This window comes from Peromyscus leucopus, chromosome 6 (genome assembly GCF_004664715.2).
Source record: "Peromyscus leucopus breed LL Stock chromosome 6, UCI_PerLeu_2.1, whole genome shotgun sequence".
In the NCBI taxonomy this organism is placed as follows: Eukaryota; Metazoa; Chordata; class Mammalia; order Rodentia; family Cricetidae; genus Peromyscus; species Peromyscus leucopus.
In genome coordinates this window covers 99,847,623-99,872,244 of record NC_051068.1, presented here as the reverse complement: position 1 = coordinate 99,872,244, position 24,622 = coordinate 99,847,623, and the positions used below count along the sequence as shown (strand labels likewise).

At 42.3% G+C, this 24,622-nt stretch overlaps 1 protein-coding gene across 19 annotated transcripts in view; it reads left to right on the top strand.

Moving 5' to 3' along the window:
- Nucleotides 1–24,622, top strand: part of Ank2 (ankyrin 2) — a 596,100-nt gene that overhangs the window by 258,642 nt on the left and 312,836 nt on the right. For 8 of the 19 annotated variants that reach the window (XM_028856532.1, XM_028856524.1, XM_028856517.2 and 5 more), the window contains exon 1: nucleotides 18,123–18,858. The exons of 4 other annotated variants lie outside the window; for them this stretch is intronic. In XM_028856532.1, the coding sequence (XP_028712365.1) occupies nucleotides 18,775–18,858 (84 nt within the window). In that variant the 5' untranslated portion in view covers nucleotides 18,123–18,774. Of the gene's footprint in view, nucleotides 1–18,109; nucleotides 18,859–21,898; nucleotides 22,445–24,622 lie in introns of those variants that run through there. 7 more of the 19 variants (XM_028856482.1, XM_028856432.2, XM_028856441.2 and 4 more) reach the window with 4 other exon arrangements.

The following is a 24,622-nucleotide window of genomic DNA, read 5'->3' as shown; positions in this document are numbered from 1 at the left end:
GTTTGAAAATTTTGGGGTAGTTCAAGGTAAAAAAGATGTGAGTTGGAAAGTGGAAAGTATGAATGTTTTAAATACAGAATGAGATTTCTTAGTGGGGTGGGTCTTGGTCTTTTCTATACAGAAAGAGGGAAAGTGGTTTTTTTTTTTTTTTTTTTTTTTTTTTTTTTTTTTTTTTTTTTTTTTAGTGGACTTCAAGGGTGAGAAATATTAGAGAAGCCAAGGACAATAGTGGAAAGCTGGTCGGAGACACCCTTAGTTTCCCCTTATGACCCGAGAGATTCATTGGCTTGAAAAATACTTAGCTGATGGCTCAGGTTGTCTGCCAGCTCTGTGACTGTAATTTGAAATTGGCCAAAAAGGCTTTGAAATTTAATTTGCAGTAAACACAAAAAAGAGCTGTATGACATTATTATTTATGAGACTTCTGTAAGAGATGCAGTGGAAAGAATTAATTCTATAATCAGTTTATTAATTGGCTCAAAGTTTCTCTGTAGCTCTTCTCTTTTGGAGATATTTGTCTTTTTCTGACCTCCACTCATCTTGCCTTGGGGGAGAGAGACACCTTGGGGACTGTCGCAGAATAATGGGCAGATGGGCAGATTTCTTGCCTATTGGTTAGCTGGGATGATTTGACTTTAAACTTCATCCTAAGGGACTGCAGCCACTTACAAAGGGGTTTACTTGGTCGCCAAAATGTAATTAAAAATAAAGATAGTATTTCACCTTCTGCTCTCCCATACTATTTCTATTTTATTTTTAATTCTAGTTACATTGGTGACAGTGTTATCCCTGATGAAACCTTGAGGAGATGGGGGGTTTGTTCCTTTGTTCTTTTGTTATCAGGACAGGACAGATGTAACTGCAGCTTTATGCAGGAGGCAGCTAGGGGAAGCCTCTCATTACAGAAGAGTCAGGAAATCCCACTGGAACAGCCCTGTGCTCTCACTTAGTAAATGTGAAACACAGGATGAATAAGCCGCGGGTCATAGTATCAAATGCATGGCTCTGCAAACCACATACCTTTTGTGCGCTTGTCTCTTTTCTTCCCTTCCCTTTCTTTTTTAAGACAAAATATTTGTATTTTTTTTTTTCAATTAAGCCGAGTGTGTTTTGAGGCAGTAACAATGACATGTAGTGAGCATGTGGTCAGGTTATAGTTTAATACTTTTATGAGCTCAGTAACGTACGTCAGTAGCTAAGACCTCCTGAAACCCAAGCATCCTGGAATCTGCAGCAGGGATGTCAATGCTGTCGGACATGGATGAAAATATTAGTAGGACTCCACTGAAAAGTTCTTTAGCTACAGTGTACTTTAGCTACACACACTGTAAGACATGTGCAGTGTGAATCATTTTTTTAAGAGGGAGAAAAATGTGAAATGTTTTGAAGCACTGGAATTGTTGGAATGAGTGTTTTGATTTTTTTCTACATATAGAAAATGTATTGCCAGATAGATTTGGTCTAGGCATGAGGATAATGTGTATGAGAAGTCAAGGGTGTGGGTTAAATACAAGAAAGTTGAGGCTGAGTATGGGAGTGGAAAATGTGGCTGCAGTCCCTTGCCACTCACTGAGGCTTACCTTGCTTAGTTTTCTATAGAACGAGAGACACAGATGACTCTTATAGAAGGCCATGGTGAGAGAGAGCCACAGATGACTTCTTGCAGAGGGCTAGGGAGACAGAGACAGAGACAGAGACACAGAGAGAGAGAGAGAGAGAGAGAGAGAGAGAGAGAGAGAGAGAGAGAGAGAGAGAGAGAGAGAGAGAGAGAGACATGACTTCTTACAGAGGGCTCTGATAAGAGAGAGAGCGAGCCACAGATGACTTTTTGCAGAGTGCTATGGTGAGAGTTGAGGCCATTGATCTTGATAAAGATGTTCTGTGAATGTCAAGGGTCAACCTAATGCAGTACCAGTTTGCCTCCTCATTGGGAAATTGAATTCTGGTTTTCCCAGTGGGGTTTAAAATGGATTTCAGAGTAATGAAATACCAATCCTCCGTGTCTCTCGAGTCCTTTTGTATAGTCTCTATTCTCACTTTTACTCATTTAAGTGTTAGCCTGAAGGAATTTCACGCCACTGTGTACTAGATTTCCCAATGTAGTACTGATGGTGCTGAATTCTGGAAGAAGTCTGTAGAGTATTTGTACGGGCCCCAAATCTTTCAGTTAGCCTGTAATATGTCTAGGAAATATAGCTCCAAAGTAGCTCCATTTATTTTGCAATGTCACCAATGGAAGATATAAAATTCTTTTAGGGAGAAGGGAAGTACTCTTCTCCACTTAAATGAGTCTTATTTGTTTTATGTTACCCAAGCAAATTGTCTGCTGTGTTCTTCAGCTGGTATGGCATTTCTAGGACTCAAATCCATGGACAGTTGTCTTCTGAAAATAATCTGTTAGCATCTTTTTTTTTTTTTTTTTAAAAAAAAAAAAAATTCTTGCAGTTCCATCAGAGGAATTGAAATTTGGAGACACCCCATAAAATAACTTCTAGTGACATGGACAGCATAGGCACATTCCCATGATCATAACATGGCTCTGTGGATAACAGCTCAGGCTGCTCATGCAGAGGATCTAAGTTCAGTTCCCAGCATCCCTGTCAGATGGTTCATAACCCCCTGTAATTCCAGCTCTGGGGTATCTGATGTCTCTGGTCTCTTTGGGCAGCCTCTCACATCTCCCCACATACACAAAATGAAAGACAAATTTTTGTTTGTTTGTTTGTTTTGATTTTTCCAAATAGGGCTTGCTTCTCTGTGTAATGGCCCTGACTGTCCTGGAACTCACTGTGTAGACCAGTCTGGCTTTGATCTCACAGAGATTTGCCTGCCTCTGCCTCCTGAGTGCTGGGAATAGAGGCATATGACACCCACAGCCCAGCTTTTTAAGACAAATCTTTCAAAACAAACAAACAAACAATCGATCAAACAAACAAACAAACAAACAACAGATCTTAATAAACAGGGGCTCAAGGAATGCCATGAAGCCTCTAGTGTAACATTTCATCTAACCTTGGATTATGTGAGGAAGTGTGTGCTCTGAATGGCTAAGCATGTGCTGGGGCCAGAACCTTGGAAATCACAGGTAGAGTTTTAACTGTTTTCTTAGAAAGAAGGCACTCAAATTGGCCACTAATTCAGTGAGTGGTCCACCCAGGAAAGGCATTGTTGTGTCCTTAGTAATTCATCCTGTGGAGTAAATCCTGAGCTCAGGGTCTCTAGTGGCTTAGCAAGGAAAAAGAACTCTCCAGGGTGTAGCACTTACAACAAAGTTCTCCTTTACCCATCAAATGCCAACAGTGTTATTAGCCTGTGCCTTGCTGTGGTTTTGAAGAAGTGAGCTTACTCTCTCTCTCATAATAATGGCTGACAGTTTCTGTGTTCAATTCCAAGTTTAAGACAGAAGTTCTCTTCGTTAGGACCCTTTGTGAACATTATCAAGAATCTCATCCTGCAATGGAACTCGGAATGTTGAAAATCAAATTGATGGATGTTTTATTCTTAGAGGGTGGTTTCTGAAAGAACTGAAAGAATCTTTCACCACCCATTTGTTGCTAGCTTGATATTGGCAGCCACCAGCTGTCATCTGCCTGATTCTCTCTTCTGTCTTGCCTTGCCACTGCTCCAGGGATTCTCTGGGTTCTGAATGACAGGCCAAGCATCATCCTCATCCTTGATGATGCTCCATGGCTTGCTGGATGAAACTGCAAAGTCTGCTGGGGCTGTGGTTCCAGTAAATGGATCTGGAGCTGTCCACTTATCTTTTCGTCCTCTTCACTTCATTTGTGTGTGACTGTAGCTATGCCAAATTAGCTAGCAGAATGGAATGAGTAGTTTGCTGGGGACAATTAAAAAAAAAGAGGGAAAAGTGCTCCAACTCAAATAGAAGAGTTGCTTATGTGCCAGCATAGAAAAACCCTGAATGTAGGTTAGATTTGAAGATGATGATTATGGGAAAAAAGAGGGGGAAATTAGGCAAAAGCTTCTTGAGTCTTAAACATTCCTTATAATAGCCAAGAGGAGGAGCCCACTGATGTTTGTACCTCTTAAAGGGAGTAACTAGTTGGGCTTTCCCAGTTAAATAAATCTTAGCAAAATAATTTGGATTCATCTGCACTTTATTCAACTGATCAACACATTACATGCCCTTTGTTCAGAATTGTTGGTAAGAAAATATTGATGAGAAAAGACTCGCCCATTAAAAGGAGCCTTCCCGGGAATGATTTTAACTTTCATGGGTTAGAGTGAAGGTAGGAACAGAAAATTCTCAGTGAGAAGAGAGTCTCTCTTTCTATATGTCCTTGAAGAAAAGTATTGCATCTTAATTAGCTCTGTATCTCTAGCGTGGAAGACAGAGCCTGGCTGTCAGCACTACCTGGTGGTGTTTGCTGAAGGCATATTGACCTGTTTCTGAGCATGTGTGGAAAATGAGAATGTTACTTGATTCATTTTGCCCAATGATATCCCTCTCTTCTTTAGTTCTGGTGTAAGATGGCGTATTTGAGAAGTTGTTTTGGCATTTCCCCTGCATTATGAAATTCATTTCCTTACATAAATATTTAAAATGTTAATAACATATCTGAGAACTATGTGGAGAGATACAGAGGGGTTTTTTTTTGTGGGTTATCCAAGAACTAATGTCAAATATCTCCCAGACTAAACATTTCAAACTTCTGGAACTCATCCTTTGTTCTAAGTTAAGTTGACATCTACTTAAAAAAGAAGAAGAAGAAGAAGAAGAAGAAGAAGAAGAAGAAGAAGAAGAAGAAGAAGAAGAAGAAGAAAGCAGACCAGACTTTCCTATCACTGTAGATGCTGTAAGTTAGTGACAGGGGAAACTCAACTGAAACAAACAAGCAACAGCAATAAAGAAGAGCATCGGCTTTAACTCAACACAGAAAAGGCAGTTATTAGAGTTAGGGTGTAGCTCAGGAGCAGAATGCTAGCATACCATCCAGGAAGTCTTGGGTTTGATCTTCCCATTGACAACAAAACTACTTACCAACGGGGCAGACTTTGTTTGGTGTCTTCCAGGAGAATGGGTTGTCTTGGACTTATCTGTACGGGAAGCAAAGGCAGATGCAGATTAAGTAGCTACTGACTTGTGTGATCAACACAGACAAGAAGTGGAGGAGTGAGGGGCTTGGCAAAGGCATTTACTAAAGTTGTTAGAAAATTCCGCCTGAGGGCTAGTGGGCAAAAGCACTTGCCACGAATGCTGGATGACCTAAGTTTGGTTCCTCAGATTCATAATGGAAGGAGAGAAGTGACTCTCAAAAGTTGCCCTCTGACCTCCACACACACTCTGTGGTATGCACTGGGCCCAGTAATAATAAATACACTTAAACATCAAAAAAGAAAAAATCGTCACTTGATACTTCAAAAGAATCGAGTCAGTTGTAAGACCCGAGGATGGTAGACTGTAGAGAGAATAAAGAAAACAGGAATAGGAATTTTTATCTTGGGAGTTTTCACGGGCCTACCAAATTAGGATGTGGCACTTCTCCTAGAAGCTCTCATGTCCCTTTTTCCTTAACAAGAATGTAATCACACACTGTATTTTGATTTAATCTGCCTTCCATCTTCCGATATAGATAGCTTTGAGTAGACTGCTTGGGAGCATAGATGCTTTTGAGCACTTGCTGCAGGCAATTGAAATTTATTCTGAGAATAGTGGGGACTCAAACACGGGTTCCCGAGGAATAAATGCACAGCTGTCTAGAGTTCAGACAGGAGCACAGAACAAGGCCCAGCTTGTTGAGCCTCGTGGTTCAAACCTGGGAGGAAGGAGATGGAATAGTAGATAGTGGAAGGAATCCATTGGATGTGTTTCTGAGGCAGGAACGAAAGACTGTATTCCTGGATGTCAGTGGTGGGAATGAGAAAAGGAAAGAGTGATCAGTTCAAGCCTCTTTCACAAGGCTCATAGATTTAGGGACTTTTAGCAGGGGGCAAAAAGAAAAGGTAGAAAATGAGGAGCCTGCCAGCAGAACCCAGTGTTTCTTGTTTCTCTGTCACTGGACCTAAGCTGGTTCAGGTTCGTTTGAAAATGGACCATTATTTTCCCCCTCACTATATGTAAAGAATGATTTATTTACTTTATTAATATGTTGTGTGTGTGTGTGTGTGTGTGTGTGTGTGTGTGTGCATACCTGCTTGTCTGTATGTGTGTCACATGTGTGCAGATGTCCATGACCACCAAAGAGGGTATTGGAGCCCTTGGGACTGGAGTTTAAGGCAGTGGTGAGCTGTTTGATACCAGTGCTGAGAACCAAACCTGGGTCCTCTCCAAGAGCAACAAGTGCGCTTAACCACTGAGCCATTTCTTCAGCCCTCTTTTTATTTTTATATTTTATTTTTACAGTTGTATGGCACAGAGAGTGTGAAGGAGAGACTTATTTTCCTCTTAGCCGTAGACGAGTGCAAAGGACAGTTTAGCATGCTACTGCAGATATGTAGAGCAACCTGCAGACTTTGAAATGTTCCATTAGGGAGAAATTTTTTTTTTTTTTTTTTGCTGGGTTACTTTTTCTGGGGGAGATCTGAACAAGTGTCGATTCACTCCACATGGAGATCTGACAAAAGACTAAAGAAACCAGCCTTAGCAAGTATGGTTTGCTGAGCCGGTGAGTTTGTTGGGGTTACCTGCAGGCACATGGGGAAGAGGTCAAACATGGGAGCATGCATGTCTCCAAGGATCTGCGTCATGGGCTGCATCACGGAGCGACCCACACCAGCATGATGACAACTCAGGAAAGCTGTGTCTTCAGGTTCCCTGTTCAGTTTTCAGGCGGCTCCAGCAATGACTGTTATTCCTCAGCAGTCATTTGCTGCTTCTAAACCTGGAAAAAGGGCCTTCCTGAGTCTCAAAAGTCTGATGAACTTCCTGAGTCTTATGAATTTCTCTCTCGCCCCAGGAGGGAAGTTGTCAATCCAAAGGAAACATTGATGATGTCCCCTATCCTAATTGCTCTTCTGTGATGTAACCTTTCTACCACACCACACACAGAGGCACTCTATTTCTTCACCCCTTGAACTTGAGTGCATCATTTGATGCTTTGACCAATAAAATATGGCAGAACTTTTTATGACCTGACAGTTTCCATTGTCTACCTCTTGGACGCCAGCTGTCATGGAGGAATGCATCTACCTTGGGATCACAAAACGGAGAGATGCTCAGGCCATCTGGAGAAGCTCTGAGGAACAAATTGACATGCAGGAAAGAGTATCAAGTACCGAGGAGCCAGAGAGTTAATCAGGATCCACTGTAGAGGTGGGCTCTGCATGCATAACGTGAATCAGAATGAGCCAGACAGCAGATCCTGGCCTGAGTCCCTGACCCACAAACTTGTGAGCAAAATAAAAGCATTGATAAAACCAGTAAGTTTATAAAGTAATTTGTGACAGTAGTGGATTAGCATCAGTATGGACTGGTGGGAGGTATAAGTTAAATAGTAAACTAACTTTTCAGTTTCAACAAACCTTAAATGTGAGGGAGAGTAGTGGCCCAACATTAGTGTGGTAGTTTGAATGAGCCCTCATAGGCTCACAGGGAGTAACATTATTTGAAAGGATTAGGAGGTGTGGCCTTGTTGGAGTAGGTGTGGCCTTACTGGAGGGAGTGTGTCACTGGGGGCGGGGTTTGTGGTTTTGGAAGCTCAAGCCAGGCCCAGTGGCTTACTCCCTCTTCCTGCTGCCTGTGGATCAGGATGTAGTATGCTCAGCTCCTTTTCCAGCACCATGTCTGCCTGTGTGCTGCCATGCTTCCCCACTTGATGAGACTGTTAAACCTCTGAACTTGTAAGCCAGTCCCAGTGAAATGTTTTCCTTTATAAGAGTTGCTGTGTTCATGGTGTCTCTTCACAGCAATAGAAACACTAAGACAACTAGTTATTCATTTAGAAGGGTAAAATTGCAAACTGAATTTCTTTACTACTCATTGTCTTTTTTATTTAAAGACTGAAGCTGTAATGTTTATCATGGATTCCCAAGTATCCTTCACGGGAAAGAGTAATAATATAAAAACACTAGCTTACCTCTACATTAATTCTTTTTTGCCTCTTCTACTCTGATCAACACATTTTAGTAATCCCTCACCTAATCTTTCAGTGTTTAGAAGCTTTAGGGGAAAATTATCCTATTAGCTTTTTGTTGTTGTTTCCTTTTTAATTTTTATTTTGCATCTATTTATTTAAGAAAGCGACTCTTGTAGCCCAGGCAAGCCTAGAACTCACTTTGTAGATGAGATGACCTTGAATGTCTGATACTTCTGTCTCAGCCTTTGGAGTGCTGGGATCACAGGTAGGCACCACCATGCACACTCAGGATCAAACCCAGGGCTTTGTGTGTGCTAGGCAGGCACTCTTCCAAATGAGCCACATCCCCAGCTTCTACTCTGTGTTCCTGAAGTTCAAAATAATAGCTTCTTGGCCTTTTGCTTAAAACTTGAGTGTAATACCTAAAACATTTCTACCCGGGGCTTAGTGATTTATATAACTTTTCTTCTCACTCTGGGCACATCTGAGCAATTTAAGGGTCTATATGTTTGCTGCAGGTGAAGAATCCCAAAGTTCACTTTAACAGAATGACAACTACTGGAAGGCATGGACAGTGGATTCAGAATGAGAAAACTTGGAATGTGTAGCCTTGAATAGAGAACCTTACCTAGTGGATTCTACTTTACTACATGTTGAGATGGGCGTGGGTACTGGGTCTGATGGTCTATGTTCCTTTCTGATGCCGTGATGGCTTGTGTTCTCACGCATCTCTTAAATATGATTTGTTTATACAGGAGTTAAATGCTAAGGCTATGGGTTATTTATGTGCTGGGTTTTAACCAATAGGCTTATAGGTTAGAGGAAAAAATTTATTTTCACATAGTAAAACTTGCTTGATATTACAAATATTTCCAGGGGTAGTCAAGTTACCCTGGCAGAATGTCTGTCAAGGACACAACCTGCTCCAGCGTCCCAATCCTTTGCAGCTACAGGGAAACCCAATTAGAACATCTATTTTCAAGAACTCGTATCACCAGAGACTGAGGAAACAGTAGAGCAGGCAGGTAACAGTACGTCCTAAAAAACTGACCTAGCCCCGAAGACGCGCACGGAAAGCTCACCCACATTCTGCTTGTCTGTGAAAGGCTACATTTGATCTAAAAGACTGTGGCTAATATTTACATATTTATGTAACAGGAGACTAATACTGATTTCAGTAATTTCGGATTTGGAGGTGAGGTGGAAGTCTCGGATTATACAGTGTGGGCTCCAGTGGCTTTCTATTTAGGTTCAAAAGGTAAAATTTGAAGCCAAATACCCGTTTGGTAAATCTTATGTCTGGAATAACATGAAAACAAGATTCTGATTGACTGCTACTAATACTGCTTTAAAATCCATCTTGCTGGGTTGGGTGACTCACACCTGCCGTCCCAGTACTACGGATATACTGTGGCAGGAAGGTCAAAAGTTCAAGGGCAGCCTCAGTTTCTTAGTGAGACTGTCTAGAAAAACAACAACAACAAAATCCACTCAGCGGACCATTTTCTGAGTCTGCTCCCATCAGGATAGAACACCCTCTAAGTGTATCAGAAGCAGTGATTTATGTTCCTTTGGTTGTCTAAAGGGAACAGTCCTTCACTGTACTCATTTAAGTAAGAATTAAGGGTTCCTTGGTTTCAAAATAACCATAGATAAAGTTTGACTCAGGCTTTTCAACACTGACCCATAACAAGACTCCCACAGCTGGACTCTTCGGGCTGTGATGTGGATCTTGGACTTGGTTTTTCTATTTCTAACTGGTTTTGGTATCCAGAGAAGTAGCAAATGTTCCTGAGTCCTGTTCTCTCCTTTCCTAAAGGAAATGGATTTCAAGGATGTCCCCTTGAAGGCTCCTCTTGCCCATCCCTCTTGCTTCTCACTTCTTTCTGACCTGTGACCGTGACTGTAACACCTTTAATGGTGACAGACTAATGAATGCATCTGTCCACTCCATCACCATCATCTCTTCCAGGATGCTGCTGTAGTCTCAGACGAAGCTCTTCACACCCTTCCTTCAGCTCTCATTCAGTAGCCTCTTGTAAAGAACACTCTTTTGAAAGTGGTGCCCATGTACACTTCATTTCTTCCCTAGACCATTAAAGAGCTACATGCGGGTTTTCTGGATGTTTTAGTTACTTTTCTTGTTACTGTGAGCAAATACCTGCTAAGAGGCAACTTAAGAGAGGAAATGATTTATTATGGTTCCGGGTTCAAGAGGACAAAGGTCATCATGTTAGGGAAGGCATGGTGGTAGGTTGTATACTCTTAGGTATCATACACGGGCAGTGTGTTAGTTTGCTACGGTCAAAACAAATGTTACAGACAAGCTAGCTTAGAAAATTTATTCCTCACAGTCTTGGAAGACCGGCACCAGCAGTTCTGGAGTCTTGACGTGGGTCTACTACTTCCTGATTTGTTTCTCACTGAATCCACAGATAAGCAAGATGAAAAGTGACCCTCCCCTGTGAGTTCCTAAAAGGCCACTAAACTCATGAAGGCTCCACCCTCAGGCCTGTTCTGCAGTAATTTATGTGATGACTTGATGTTGGAGAGTATCCAGGGAGTTTCCAGAGGGGATTAACATCTAACCCAGTAGACCAAGTCAGGAAAAGTCCTCTCTCACTAGTGTCTAAAGTCACCATCTAATCCAAGGGGCATCTGTCAGAATCCAGATGGAATAAAAAAGTGGATGGAGGTGAGATATCGCTCTTTTCCTTTGGGACTTCTATCTCTTTCTCCTCCATCTTCACAGTATTCCAGTTTCTCTCTGATGCCTTCAGCCTCGGACTAAACCACTAGCTTTCTTGGTTCTCCGGCTTGTAGGAGATTATCTTGTGGGATTTCTTAGCCTCCATAATTGCATGAAGTAAGCTGATTCCCATATTAAATCTATTCCAGTTTTAGAAATCCTATTGGTTTTATCTCTTTTCAGAGCCCTCACTAATATGCATCTCCAAAGGCCCCAGATCCCACCACACTTAGGATTTCAATGTTTGAAGTCTGAGGATCACCAACATTCAGGCATCAGAGATAACTACATGGGCCAGGTGTGGTGGTACAGAGAACTGCACATGAAGGTGACAGTTGGTACATAACCACACTTGGTGATGTCTTAAGGCTAGGATTGAGGCATCAGAGGGCACACACTGCGCATCTGAGAAGGTCACCCTCCCCAACTTTCATCTCGCACATTGTTCTTCAGGTAGACGTGTCAGGACTTTTGATTCAGATGCTCCCAATTTACAAGGCGCTTCCTCTAAGCTTTCCCCATTTTGTGCTTCTACACTTTACAAAGAGCCACTCACAGTTCTCTGATGAGTCTCACATTTAGAATAGGAGTTCTTCTGGGGAAAAGGTGGCTTCATTCATGCCAAGGTCCCAACACGTGGATCTCAGCGTTTGGTATCCTTCATACAGCAAGTACCTGTTGAATAAATAATAGTGATGTAAGGGGCAGGAGAGGCTCAAAGGAGAGAGAGGGGAACTACCTCACACTGGTGTTGGCAGTGAAACATGGAGCGCTCCTGCCTGGTCCATGAGCCCGGGGTTAGCTCCTGGGGAGATGGAATACTGTACAGAGTCTGCAGATCATCTCTCAAAGAGGAACAGTACAAAACAGGATGAAGTAAGAGCAGCAGGCAATTCACGAAAAGCCCTGGAGGTGGGCAGCCCTGGGAGCCAGAAGTGCCACAAACACCAGGGCCTCTGTTCCTGTGAATTCTGAGAAGGTGAAGCTTCCCTTTGTTTTCTTTCTACCTTTCATTTTGCTATGTTTCTCCCTTTGGGGAGGGGGAAAAAGGAAAAAAAAAACCCATAAAATCAAGAAGCCCAAGAGTGCCACAAAAATGGCACACTTTATGAGATATGTAAAATCTGTGGCTTTTCTTGTGGGAAAATCTCTGAGGGAAGCAACTTAAGGAACCAAGGGTTCACCAGGGCCCACAGGTCGAGGGAGCCGTCCGTCATGGCAGGGAGGAGGCTGTGCTGAGGGCAGCTGTAGCTGTGGTGGCAGGGGTGTGAGGCAGCGGCTCACACTGTCCACCAGTCAGGAACCTGAAAGAGACGACTGTTGTGTTAATCCTTTGGTCTTTTTTACCTAGTTCAGGATTCCAGACCACAGAGGCTGCCCCTCACATTCAGGGTGAGTCTTTCTACCTCCTGTATGTGCTCTAAAAACGCCGTCACAGACATGCCCAGAAGTTTGTCTCCTAGGTTGATCCTAAGTCCTGTCGAGGGCCTGGGGTGATGATGGATCAGTGATTAGGAGTGTGTGCTTTACAAGCATGAGGAGCTGATCTAAAATCCCCAGCACCCGAGGCGTACAGGACTATGTGTGCCTGTCACCTCAGTGCTGAGGGGGTTGAATCCTGAGGACTCGCTGGTCAGCCATCCTATTCTAAGTGATGAACTAGCTTCCAGTTCAGTGAGAGGCCCCTTCTCAAGACAATAAGGCAGAGAAAGAGAGGAAGACACTTGACAAACTTCTCTTGCCTTTGTATATTCACACACGGCCACCTCAGAATTCTCACATGGAGACACTGTACACACATTCATATTCTCCTTTCTCTCTCACACACTTTCTTTCACACACACACACACACACACACACAACAACAACAACAACAACAAAAAACAAAAAACCCATCAAATTGACATCAAGATAAACCATTGCAAGTTTTAAGTTCCTGTTCTCTATAGGTCAAGAGGGGGTCCAGTGATTACCCGGTAACTTTCAGCAGCAGAATGCAAAGAATGTATCCAGGAAGAGAGCTAGGAGGAAAAGGAGGATGGACAGGAGTTGACCCGAGAATATGATACCATAAACCTACAAGGCACCCCTTCCTCATACCTCTTATAAGTGGTATTTATCTCTGTGGCTCTACTGCCCCCCCCCCCTTGCTTCCTCACTTTCTAATCAGGCCAGCGCCTTTAGTCCGAGAAATAAGACCCATTTCTCACGGCTCAGAACTTTGATGTATTGAGTGTCATTCATGTAACATGCTAAAGTGAACAGATACAGTTGGCTACCACTGACTAGCTACTGTGAAAAGCAGCGTCACAATTTCCGTGACTAACACACTGGAGAAATAGTTTTCCATGCCTCTCGATATCAGTAGAAAAATGAGAATTGGCTCCACATGCTAACAGAGACCTGCCCGAGCCTTTTGCAGTCTGTGGCTCTTCCACCTCATGGGTGAGGTCTTCCTCTGTGTTTAGCTAGCATACATGTAATGAGAGCAGAGCATCATTATGGGTGGCCTTTACTAGCAAGCCTGAAGGTGGCATGCAAGTCTACTCATATCGTACAGGGTAGAACCAAGTCTCATAACTAACCAACCACACTGAGATGGGAGACTATGGCTGTAGTCTCTTCGTAGGGTGGCCACAGCAAAGTATCCATGTATGACACAGAATAGTAAGACATTATAACTACTATCTTCACAGTTGTGAAGTCTGAAGTCCAAAGTTAAGGAGTCACCCAGAAAGAATGGGGCTCAAGGATGTAGCTTAGTTGCTAGATTGCTTGCCTAGCATGGATGCACAAAGTGCTGAGTTTGACCCCCAGCACAGCATAAAACTGGGTGTGGTAGCCCATGCTCTAATCCTAGCACTTAAGAGGTAGAGACAAGAGAATCAGCAAGTAGTTCAAGGTAGTTCTTTGTTACAAGTCAAATTTGAGGACATTCTGAGCTGCATGAAACCTTGCCTGGAGCGGGTGGGCGTGCTGGCGGGAGGTGGGAGATGCAGGAGTGGGGTGGGGGGCACAGTAGTCAGGTCATGTTCTTTCTGAAGCTCCAAAGGATGCTTCTCCACCTCTTCCTGAGTTCTGGTGGCTGCTGGCACTTCTTGGCATTCCTTTTCTTGCAGCTGCATCCCTTCAGTTTCTGCCTTCGTCCTCACATGCCTCCTTCCCATATGTCTCTGAGCAGGTCTCTCTTTTTGCAGACCACGGCCACTGCAAGTTAGGACTTACTCTAAACCATCACAGCCTCATCTAAGTGTGGCTGGATCTGTAAAGACCCGGTGTCCAACTGCAGCCACGTCCACACGTACGAAGACACTGACTGACAAGTTTCACTCATAGCAATGGTGTTCCTGCATGGCACCTCCAGAAGAAAAACGGACCGGGGAATTCCTGTCCAATTTCTGCCAAGCTGTTAAGGTTTTCAGCCCCGGGGGCGAAGCATTTTGAGAACTTTACCGAACTGAACCTTTTAAACATTGTTTCTATGAAAATGCATTTGTAACATCAGACAGCTCTGACTCACAGATGAACTTTGGAAGGTGATCTGTCTCTAAGGCACAAATGGCTTATTCTCCAAAGAACTTTACTCCACTCAGATAGTCTTATGGTTAAAAAAAAAAAAAAGTCTGATTTTAGATTTTTAAAATACTATTAGTTCTAATGGTTTAATAAAATAGAACAGGCACATTAAAATTAATATAAGCACCTAGAAATCTCTATGCCTTTAAGGTATGTGGCATAAAACCCATCAAGACTTCGCCCTTTCTCCGTATGGGTTGCTGACATGTGACTGGTTTCTGCCCCTGGCGTTTCCTTCTTAGTCTTACTTTGCCTGTCTTTCTTCATTGTATAAAGCGGCTGCTTTTCATTGACTGTAGTCATGATTTAGTGGAGGAACAGTGGATTTCAACCAGAGGAATGTAATCTCTAGATTGTATTAACTTTGTTACCTTGGGCAAATCAACCAAACTGCCTGTGCCCTGGTTTTCTTATCCATATTGGAATTAAAATGAGTCTTCTCCCTTTGTGGTTATGAGAGTCTCATTAAAATCACTAAATGCTTATTGTGTGCATGGCTGTGGGTGCTCTGTATTCTACAGTAAAGGTAGAATATAGAGCCCTGTGCTTGTGAGGCTTTCTATCCCTAAAGAAAACAAAGTGTTGATGAATTATAAGCTGTGTTATAGATTTCAAGTGTTAGCACCATTGCTACCCTGAATCCATCAGCTCCAATTTTCAAGTATGCTTAAAAATGTTATTTGAAAAAATTTACAGCTTCTAGATAATAAGAAGAACATAAAAGAAAAAGAAAATCTAAGATTTGAAAACATCTACTGTGGTATAAACTCAAACTCATGGAAAATATTGAAAATGTCCCTTCCTTCCTTCCTTCCTTCTTCCTTCCTTCCTTCCTTCCTTCCTTCCTTCCTTCCTTCCTTCCTTCTTTCCTTCCCTCCCTCCCTCCCTCCCTCCCTCCCTCTCTCCCTTCCTCCCTCCCTCTCTCTCTTTCATTCTTTCCTTCTTTCTTTTCTCTTGTAACTCAGGCTGGCCTTGAACTCTCTGTATGATAAAAGTTGGCCTTTAATTCCTGATCCTTCTGCTTCCACCTCCCAACTGTTATGATTATAGGAGTGTACCCCCATACTCCTTCCTTTCTTTCTTCCAGGCACATCTTACTCTGTAGCTCAGGCTAACCTTGATATTATATTGATCCTTCTGCTTCATCCTTCCACTCACTGGGACTACAGCCATGTACCACCACATTTGGCTCAGTATTGAACGTATTTCTTTATTGTATTTAAAAATAGTTCCTTGGCCTCTACCAGATACTGTACACTGTGTCAGGTTCATGGGGCATGTCAACATATATATATAAACCCTGCCTTCAAGGAGTTTAGACTCCGTTTGGCCTGCATGCTTACTACACATTGTTAGGATAGAAATGAAAGAGTTTCTACATGAGAGGCACAGACTGAAGACTTCAGAAGGCGAAGAAAGAACAGCTACTCACTTAGACATTTGGACAGTCCCTCCTGGATGAAATAGTTATTATAGGTTAATGTAGATGTTTACCTCTATTGGGAGCCGGCATTATGTTAGTGCTGTTCTTTCACTCTGAAAAACAAGTATGTGTAAGATTTTCTATTTCTATAACAGCACTGTTATGCATTGAAATTTTGTGCTCTCTCCAAAATTGATGCTGAAACATCATCCCGGATATGATCGTCATGGAGGAGGAAAGGCTTCAGGAGGTGACTGAATCACAAGGACAGAGTCATGAATGGGATTAGCGACCTTTCAAAAGGATACTAGCTGGGCCCCCTCCTTTGCCCTTCGGCTTCCATCATGTATCCACAGCAAAGAACATTTAGGTACTGTCTTGGGAAAAGATACTGGGCCCTCTCTAGAGCCAAAGATGCTGTGCCATGATCTTGGATTTCTTAGTCTCTAGAACTGTGAGGTGGACATTTGTATTATTTATGAATTATCTAGTCTCAGACATTTAACACCAGAAACAAATTAGGACAAATACGCTGGCTTTTTTTTTGTTGTTGTTGATTATTTAAGGCAGAGGACTGAACCTGGGTATTTAAAGTTGTTCATTGCCTATATGGAAAGCACCATTATAAGAGGTTGGCCAAACTCTATCAGAAGTTACCAGATCATAAACTGCTATAATATGAAGTGTGTTTGTTTTCAGTTTGTATAGAGATGAACAATGAGTATTCTGATTTGTCTACCAACTCTATTGATTGAAAAGCTGATTCTGACTTTCAAGAATGATTTGTCTACCAACTCTATTGATTGAAAAGCTGATTCTGACTTTCAATGACTATTCGTAATGTTTCTCTGGTAGACCTAGCTACTATATACATCTTCCTTCTTTTTCTGAGGACTTTCAATGGCCGTTCTCCTTGACCGTACTATTTTTCTTTCAGAGAGTTGCTTGGCTAGATCCCTCACTTCATTCAGATTTCTGGGGACCGTGCCCAGGCACCTTACATAAACCATCATCTGCCTCTCATCACTCTCCGCCCTACTTTTCCCACACAGAACTCGCTAATAGTTTTGCTTCTCATCTAATCTCCCTGTTAGAATATAAGCAACCTAGTGACAAACATGTTTTCTGTTTTCTTTGCTCCCATGTCCCTGGGGGTCAGAGGGAGTCTCCCTGGTTCTTTGTTTTGGCCACATGGTAGATATTCAATACATATTTATTGAGTCATAGTTCAGGTTTCTAAGCCAAGGTTGCGCTCAAGAAAAGTCAAGTCAAGGAACTCCCCTAGAGAAGGGGAGGAACAAGGAAAGATGAGGGAGGATGGTAGATAGACAGGGGACATCTTGGAAATTTTGGTGTGGACTCTGATAACAGTAGAAGTTACTTCTGGAAGCTTCTTGTAGACATTCTCGTAGGGCTTTGTGTCAGAACAAAGGAAGCTCTGAGTCTTTGCCCTGTCTGTGGGACCCCTGGTGTCACTGTGGCACGGTGCTTGTGGGATGGATGTGCTGGAACTGAAGCAAGGGAGAGGGTGAGGGCGGCAAGGTGAGGCTAATGCGCAGTGTGGGATGTGGCAAGCATCTCCAGACAGCGAGGCAGAGAGAAGGAGCAGTGAGAAAAGAATGTGAAATCTTTGTTGAGGTGTTTGTTGGTAGTTGACTTCATTTTCATGTAAGAAGCATCTTTAAGGGAGACATTTCTGAGTTGAGAGCATCACATTTGTGGTAATAATGGGATTCCTAATAGAAATGCAGAAGTACTTTCAGTCTTCACAACATACTTACATACATTATCTCCCTGTTTTAATTCTCACTGTTTTTACACTTAAGTGTTCTGCATGCTATACTTTGAGTTTTCTAGGAATAAGGATGAGTAGTTAGCATGTGTGCTTGTGCAAAATATATCTGGCTCTGCTTGTACCCACAGTTTAACAGTAAATATAGAAATAGCCACCTTGATCCAATAGATGAAATTAGGATTCTTGTTACATAAGCAAACCACATTGTCTTACCCAGAACAGTTCTGGAAAATCAGATGAAAAGGTCCCTGAGATTAGAGCTCATGTTTTATTCACCAGTCAATCGAACTGTGCTCAGAAAATCTCTATAATAGGTATGAAATGTTTTACCTCCATGACATGTTGTTTGTTTTACATATTTAACAGACCTTGGTTAACTGCTGTTAAGGAAGGCTGTTGTGTTGGTTCTGAGAAAATCACCGATGATCTTCCCTCCTCCCCGTTATCTCTAGGCTGTCAAGTGGTGAATGGGTGGAGCGGGCGTGGGGAGGTGAGGGCTGTGGGGACATGGGGGGGTGATTCAGGTGCTATCAGAGCTTGCCTGGCCAGGCGGCCCAGGAGGGAGTGGTCAGATCGCTGATGGCTGTTGAAGCTGTTCTCAAGCTTGATGACAGAAGCCATCCTTTAGCAGAGTTTTAAAAGGGTATAGCCTTGCATCAAGTGACTAGCATGGTAAAAAATGTAACTTTCTTATAATTACTTTAGGAGATTAATAGACTCCATTTCCTCATCTGGACCCGCTACAATGCACCCCTTCGGGTTCAGACATTCAAGTGTCATTATTTTCTCTGTATGCATTGTGTCTGTCCCACTGAAGTACCTGGAGGAAGAAAATGAAGTGCAGGTTTTATGCGTGGCAGGCACCGATCCGGTAATGGGTGTGTCGAAAGGCAAGCAGCAGGGTTTCCCAAATTGCTCCTGTCCCGGGCATTCTTTTTTTTTTCTCTCCACAGCGTTCTTTATTGTAGCCTGTCCCCCGATGGTAATTGGTTGAATCCGATTTAACAATGCAGTCAGATAAACAGTTGTGGCAGCTGCTACCATGGCAACGTCACCGTCCTCGCCCTCCTAGCGCGCGCCCCTTCCCCACCCCTCCTCCTGCTCCCGCCTGCCTCCTGCAAGTGCATGCTCGCCAGTGGTCTGTTCCCGCGGCCGGGGTTGATGGCACAGCTATTTCCTTCCCAAACTGCTCAAAATGATGAACGAAGATGCAGCTCAGAAAAGCGACAGTGGAGAAAAGTTCAACGGCAGTAGTCAGAGAAGAAAAAGACCCAAGAAGGTGCATTGGAGGCTCCAGAACGTCTGTATATAAATGTGTGTGTGTGTGTGTGTGTGTGTGTGTGTGTGTGTGTGTGTGTGTGTGTGTGTGTGTGTGTGTGTGTGTGTGTGTGTGTGTGCCACTGCAAGGCTGGGGAAGCCGTGGGGGCTTAGGAGTAACTAACTATAGAGAGTAGGAGTGCCAAGCCTTGCTTTGGAAAGAAGCAGGTGCAAACGCCTGCTTTCTGGGGATTCGGAATGAAGCCTAGGGTTCACTATGAACCCGTGACTGGAGCACGGTGAAGTGAGCACGATAAGGTGTGTTCGGAGGCTCGCTGGGGCTTGCCATCTCCTATGTATGCTTTGGGTGTTCACTGGCTACAAGTCGTTTATTACTATTGTTTTTTCTTTGAATGTCCGAGTTTAAGAGTCAGAACGTATAGCGAGGTGGCTTTGGAAGCACAACGCAGATTTTTGGCCAGCTGTGTTTGCTGGGTGATGATTTTGAGATGGCTAGACAGGGTATGCCTTTTTGGTCCCACCCTTAGTGTGTTCTTCCTATGGAGGAAAGACTGGTGACCGGAGCAGCAGGATTCCCGGGCATGCTCTTTCTTTGCTTTCTTAGATCCTCTGCGGTTTTCTCTGACATTAGCGTGATAGCTCTTTCAAAGATTAAGATAAACAGCTAAAGATATTATGGGCTGGGGGGAGGGGTTGGGCACACAAAGCAGTGTGTAGGATTTCTTACTCTGATACATTCCCACATCCTTGATTTTCATGGAAATGACACCAATGTGCGTGTGTGTGTGTGTGTGTGTGTGTGTGTGTGTGTGTGTGTGTGTGTGTGTGTTGGGGGGTTGTTGCAAACTACGCGGCCCCACCCAGCACTTCTTTATGGCCTGACTCCTGGTGAACTGTTGCCTTCTAGAGCTCTTGAGCCTCACCTTTGAAAGAGATGCTTCCCAGATCAATCCTAAGATCCCTTCATATCCTGGAGGAAAAATATGGGCGGGGTACTTCATCTGATTCTCACAGAAATGATTTCTACTGCTTTGATGTCTTTGGATTTTGAAAGGGCAGATTACAAAAAATAATAGTTATAAACAAATGAATATTTCTCATTTCGCTACTGTTGGGTTTACATGGTGTTTCAAAACTATAGCTCTGTGGTATAATAAATGTCTCCTAGTAAAAGTCTAAATAATTTGAAATCTCTGATAATTAAAAGATACAGCTAACAAGAGAGTGGTGCATTTGTTGTATAGTGTCATATGGTCATGTAATTCCTTAGACATAAGTGTGCTCACACATGACAGTTTTTTAATAATAGCACACAGACAGTGATGTCTGATAAAAGAAAAATAGATAATTCAGGGAGATGTGAGCACAGAATCCTTAAGTACCTGAGAGTTCCGGATTTCCCATCACTGCAGGGTGTTTTTATAGCTTATTAGCTGATTGAGGTGGGGGCCACGGATCTGCCATAACTCACACTATCATTTCAAGATTCCCCTGGTTTTTCTCTGAAGCCTCTTTGCTGCACTAGAAGCAGGATCCTAAGGATTGCTAAGGGGGTGGGGTAGGGATCTCAAGGAAATTTTAAGCTCTCGAAGATGATAGTAAATCCACAGGACCAAAGCCATCTCAAAGTCTGACAGGACACTGAGACACTAAAACCCTCCATGTAACAAGTGTAATGTTCCTTTAGGTTTCATTTTTTCAGTTGATTTTAGGAGTGTATTCCTTTTATAGCTAAAATATAGCAATTTTAGTAGCAAGTTTTGAATATATATATATGTGTGTGCATGCACTTGAACACTGAATTATTGAGTGTTGAAAGCCATTTCACCTAAAAAGAATTGCCCTTAAAAACACATTTATTACATGGTGGAGAGGATGTGTACACACACCCTTAATATGTCAAGTCTCATGAAAGTAGGTTCGAATCTCAGTGCATCCCTTCGCATTTGTACTCGCATACGTGAGTACTCATCTGTGAACACAGGATAATTGTATACATGCTTGAGTATCTTGTGAGGACTCAGAATAACAGACACAAAACTATTTGGACCCCATGTAATGTCTAGTTGATAAAAATTGTGTGCTATTATTGTTTTCTTAATGGGTGTTTATTGTAGTAAGCCTTTCAGGAGGGAAGTCTGTTATGCTTTGAAAGAAGTGAAATAACAGAATATGTTATTAGTGTTGAAAGGTTAGCAGGCTTAAAAACACTGAAAGTTATATACTCTAATTTGAAATTATTTAGAAAAGTATATCCCATACAAACCATTGCGATGTATATGAATGCAGAATGGAGCTGATTATTGTTTCATATTATTTTGCACAGCATGGAACTTAAATTTCTTCCTCCCTCCTTCCTTCCTCACTTCCTTTCTTCTTTCTCTTCTTTTACTTATTTGGTGTGTGTGTGTGTGTGTGTGTGTGTGTGTGTGTGTGTGTGTGTGTATGTTCATGTATGTGGGTGTATACACACTTGTGCACATATAGAATCCAGAGAAGAACTTGGGTGTTGTTAGGAAGGCGATGGCTTCTTTTAGAGCATCACTCATTGGCCTGATGCTTCCTAATGATGCTAGATTGACTGACCAGTAATCCTGAGGGCTACTCCCATCTCTTGCCCCACCCCCCAGTACTGGGATTACAAATGCACACACACAATTGTAAAAATATGTGGCATTTTGATCTGGGGATTGAATTCAGGTCCTTATGTTTGCAAGACAGCACTTTATTGAGTGAACCATCCCACCTCCCCTCCAATTTTTCTTGCTGTAATACTAGCAATTTGGCTTTGTGTGCTCTAGGTAAACTCTCCACCACTGCAGAACATCCTTTAAATTTTTTCTGTGTAAAAACTAGACCATTAAATGTTCTTTGGTTAGGAAATAATAATCAAGAGATAAGCATCTGGGAAGGACATACAAGCTGAGAAAAGCAAGAGCTGGAGCCAAGTCCATGGCAAGCCCTCCAGGTGGCAGTGGTTTTTTTTTTTTTTTTTTTTTTTTTTTTTTTTTTTTTTTTTTTTTTTCCAAGAGGTTCACTGTGATCTGGTGTGGAATTCTGAGTATCCAGGATGATTGTCCACCAGCTTGCCTTGGCGCAGGTAGAGATCCATCTGCTCATCATGTTCCTTGTAAACATGCCTCTGCTCCAGTAAATGGAGAGCAGATGGTCCATGACCTCGTCTTTATACGTCATGAAAGTGGTTCTGAGGGGAGGGACTGGAGGGTCTTTGGCCACAAGAGCCTGTTAGAAAACAGGCTCAAAGAAGTGTTTGTTTATAGCAGAATTTTGGTGAGTACAGTAAGGCAGCGATTTCTTCAGGGACTTTCATGTTGACCTTCAGTAACTGAGCTTGTTAGCCTCCTCTGCTGTGACCACTAGGAAGTCACCTGTGGTTTAACTGTTGCGTTTTTGACCTACTGCAGTGAGCAGGAAGATACACAACACAAGGCCAGTGGACCATTGCAGTGAGAGGTACCCCGGGGAATCACAGGATGTGGATTGACCTTGATGACAGTATTTGCAGTAGAAAGGGGTTCCCAGAGAGTAGGAGTTCATTCTCTGGACGACATATCATCAGAAAGCAGGTACAATTTGGTGTTACGAGAGCCATGATTAGCAAAGACATCTCTCTCATTTATCAAAAGATGGGGTGTTTGGTATTGTGTGGCTTGGGCTACGTCTGTGCTTTGTCTGTGTTTGGACATGATAAGGGTGAGGTGCTGTTTCTGTCTTGCTCCATGCTGGTCACAGAATGACCTTGGGAGATATGGATGCTCCTGGAATTGCCTTTGTTCAACAGGACACCATGGCCAGCTGCTGGAAGTTAGTGGCTCCTATTTGCTCTTTCAAGCTTCAACACAAAGATACTTCTGTTGAGAGGTAGATTCCTTTATTATTGCATGCTCTTTAGGTCCAAGGAAAATAAGTTGTGGCTAGGAATGCTGCTAATATTTCAAAGAACAGTTTCCTTAAGACAATTATTTCACACAAAATCAGTATTAACGAAGGTGAAGAATTGAGGTCAATGTTCCAGGGGTAATAGGTGGAGAAAAAAAAGGCAAGAGGCTGTGCCAATTTTGACTAGACTCTGGGTCAAAAATGAAACATTAGGAGCTATGGAAGTGAAGAGTATAGGGAAGTTTTGAGTGCACTCTAAATCCGAGGTGACTCCACAGAAACTTCTTATTCCACATGGTATTAGAAACTTCTTATTCCGCATGGTATTTTGGCTGATCATATTAAAGCAACCTAGAGGCATGCTGTCATACATCTCGACTTGCTTTCCAACTTTATGCCAATAAGATGGCAGTGACTTGGCCCCAGAAGAGGTTGAAGGAGCCTTAGAGAATTTACATGAGTGAAAATGGAAAAGGCCAAGCATCAATCACATGTGACAGTTCCTTAAGACCTCTAGGCTTGGTAAGTTGTTCCAAGACAAGTCAACATATAAGTGGCTTCATAACTACTTTTGTCATTTGGTAACATGCTTGTAAATAGATAAAAGTAAAATGGAGGTGGTGTTGTGTTGAACAGGGTAGTGGGATAAAATAGCTTTGTAGGATACTGTATATTCATTTAAGATGCTTTGATACAGGTTGTTGGAATAGTCATGAATATTGTGACTTTTTTCATTATGTTTGTGTTTTAAATAATTTTTAACATTTGTTTATTTTCTGTGTTGGGATAGAGGTACACTTGCCACAGGGCACATGTGGAGGTCAGAGGACATTGTGGGAGTCAGTTCTCTCTTTCCATTGTGTGGATTTTGGGATGGAACTCGGGCCACCAGCCAGACCTTGGCATTTTTATTTCTGTATACTTGCTACTGCCTAACTAGAGAGATGACAGATGTGTGTCACCAGATGTGTGACTGAAGTGTTGCAACATAGAAATCTGAGTAAGCAACACACTGAAGATCTTATTTTAATAGCAGCCACACAGAGCATGGCTGGCTGGATCTGATAGTGAATCTAACGTTGGAAGATTCACATGCTCTTGTGCTCAGATTGGTTCTAAATTAAAGCTGGTGTCTTCCCAGTTCAGTCAAATAGAGAGGTTTTCATGCATAATGTGTCCTGAGTAATATCCCATTTCTTGTTTTTCAAATAACTTATAATTTGACCTTTCATTAGAACATCAATTTATAAGACAAAATGATCTATGTTGCCTGAAGACAGCAATTCTCTGTCACTGAAGGTATTTAAAATGACCATCTGTCAGGGGTGATGGAATTTTTATTGGATGGAAAAATTCTTTCTAACTTGTCTTCTGTAGATTTTCAGTACCTTTCTTCTTTTATCTATTCGTCTTTATGATACTTTGCAATGGTGATTTGATATTTTGATAATAATTTATCCTATAATATCCTGATGAGAGTAATAGGTTTCAAAGTATTTTTTGCTTACCACAACTACCAGGACTGCGTGGGAAGTCCTAGAAAAATTAAGTTCTTTGGACCCACTTCAAACCTGCTATTACCAGAGCAACATTGAGGGATTTTTAACAAGCTCCAGTCTCTTCTCTCACTCAAGTTTAGTCATTACTTTAGCAGTGGTTAACAGGGACTATGCTTTATCTTAACTGGGCATGGCGGTATGTGTCTGTAATAGAAACGTGAGGATTCATAGTTCAAGGCCAGCCTTGGCTACCATAGCAATGAAGGTCAACTGTGTCAAGACAATCAGAACAAAATAAAATCAATCGTCTAACATTCAGAAAGGAAAGCTGAATCTCTGGTTAGAGTTGATACATTGCTATTCTGT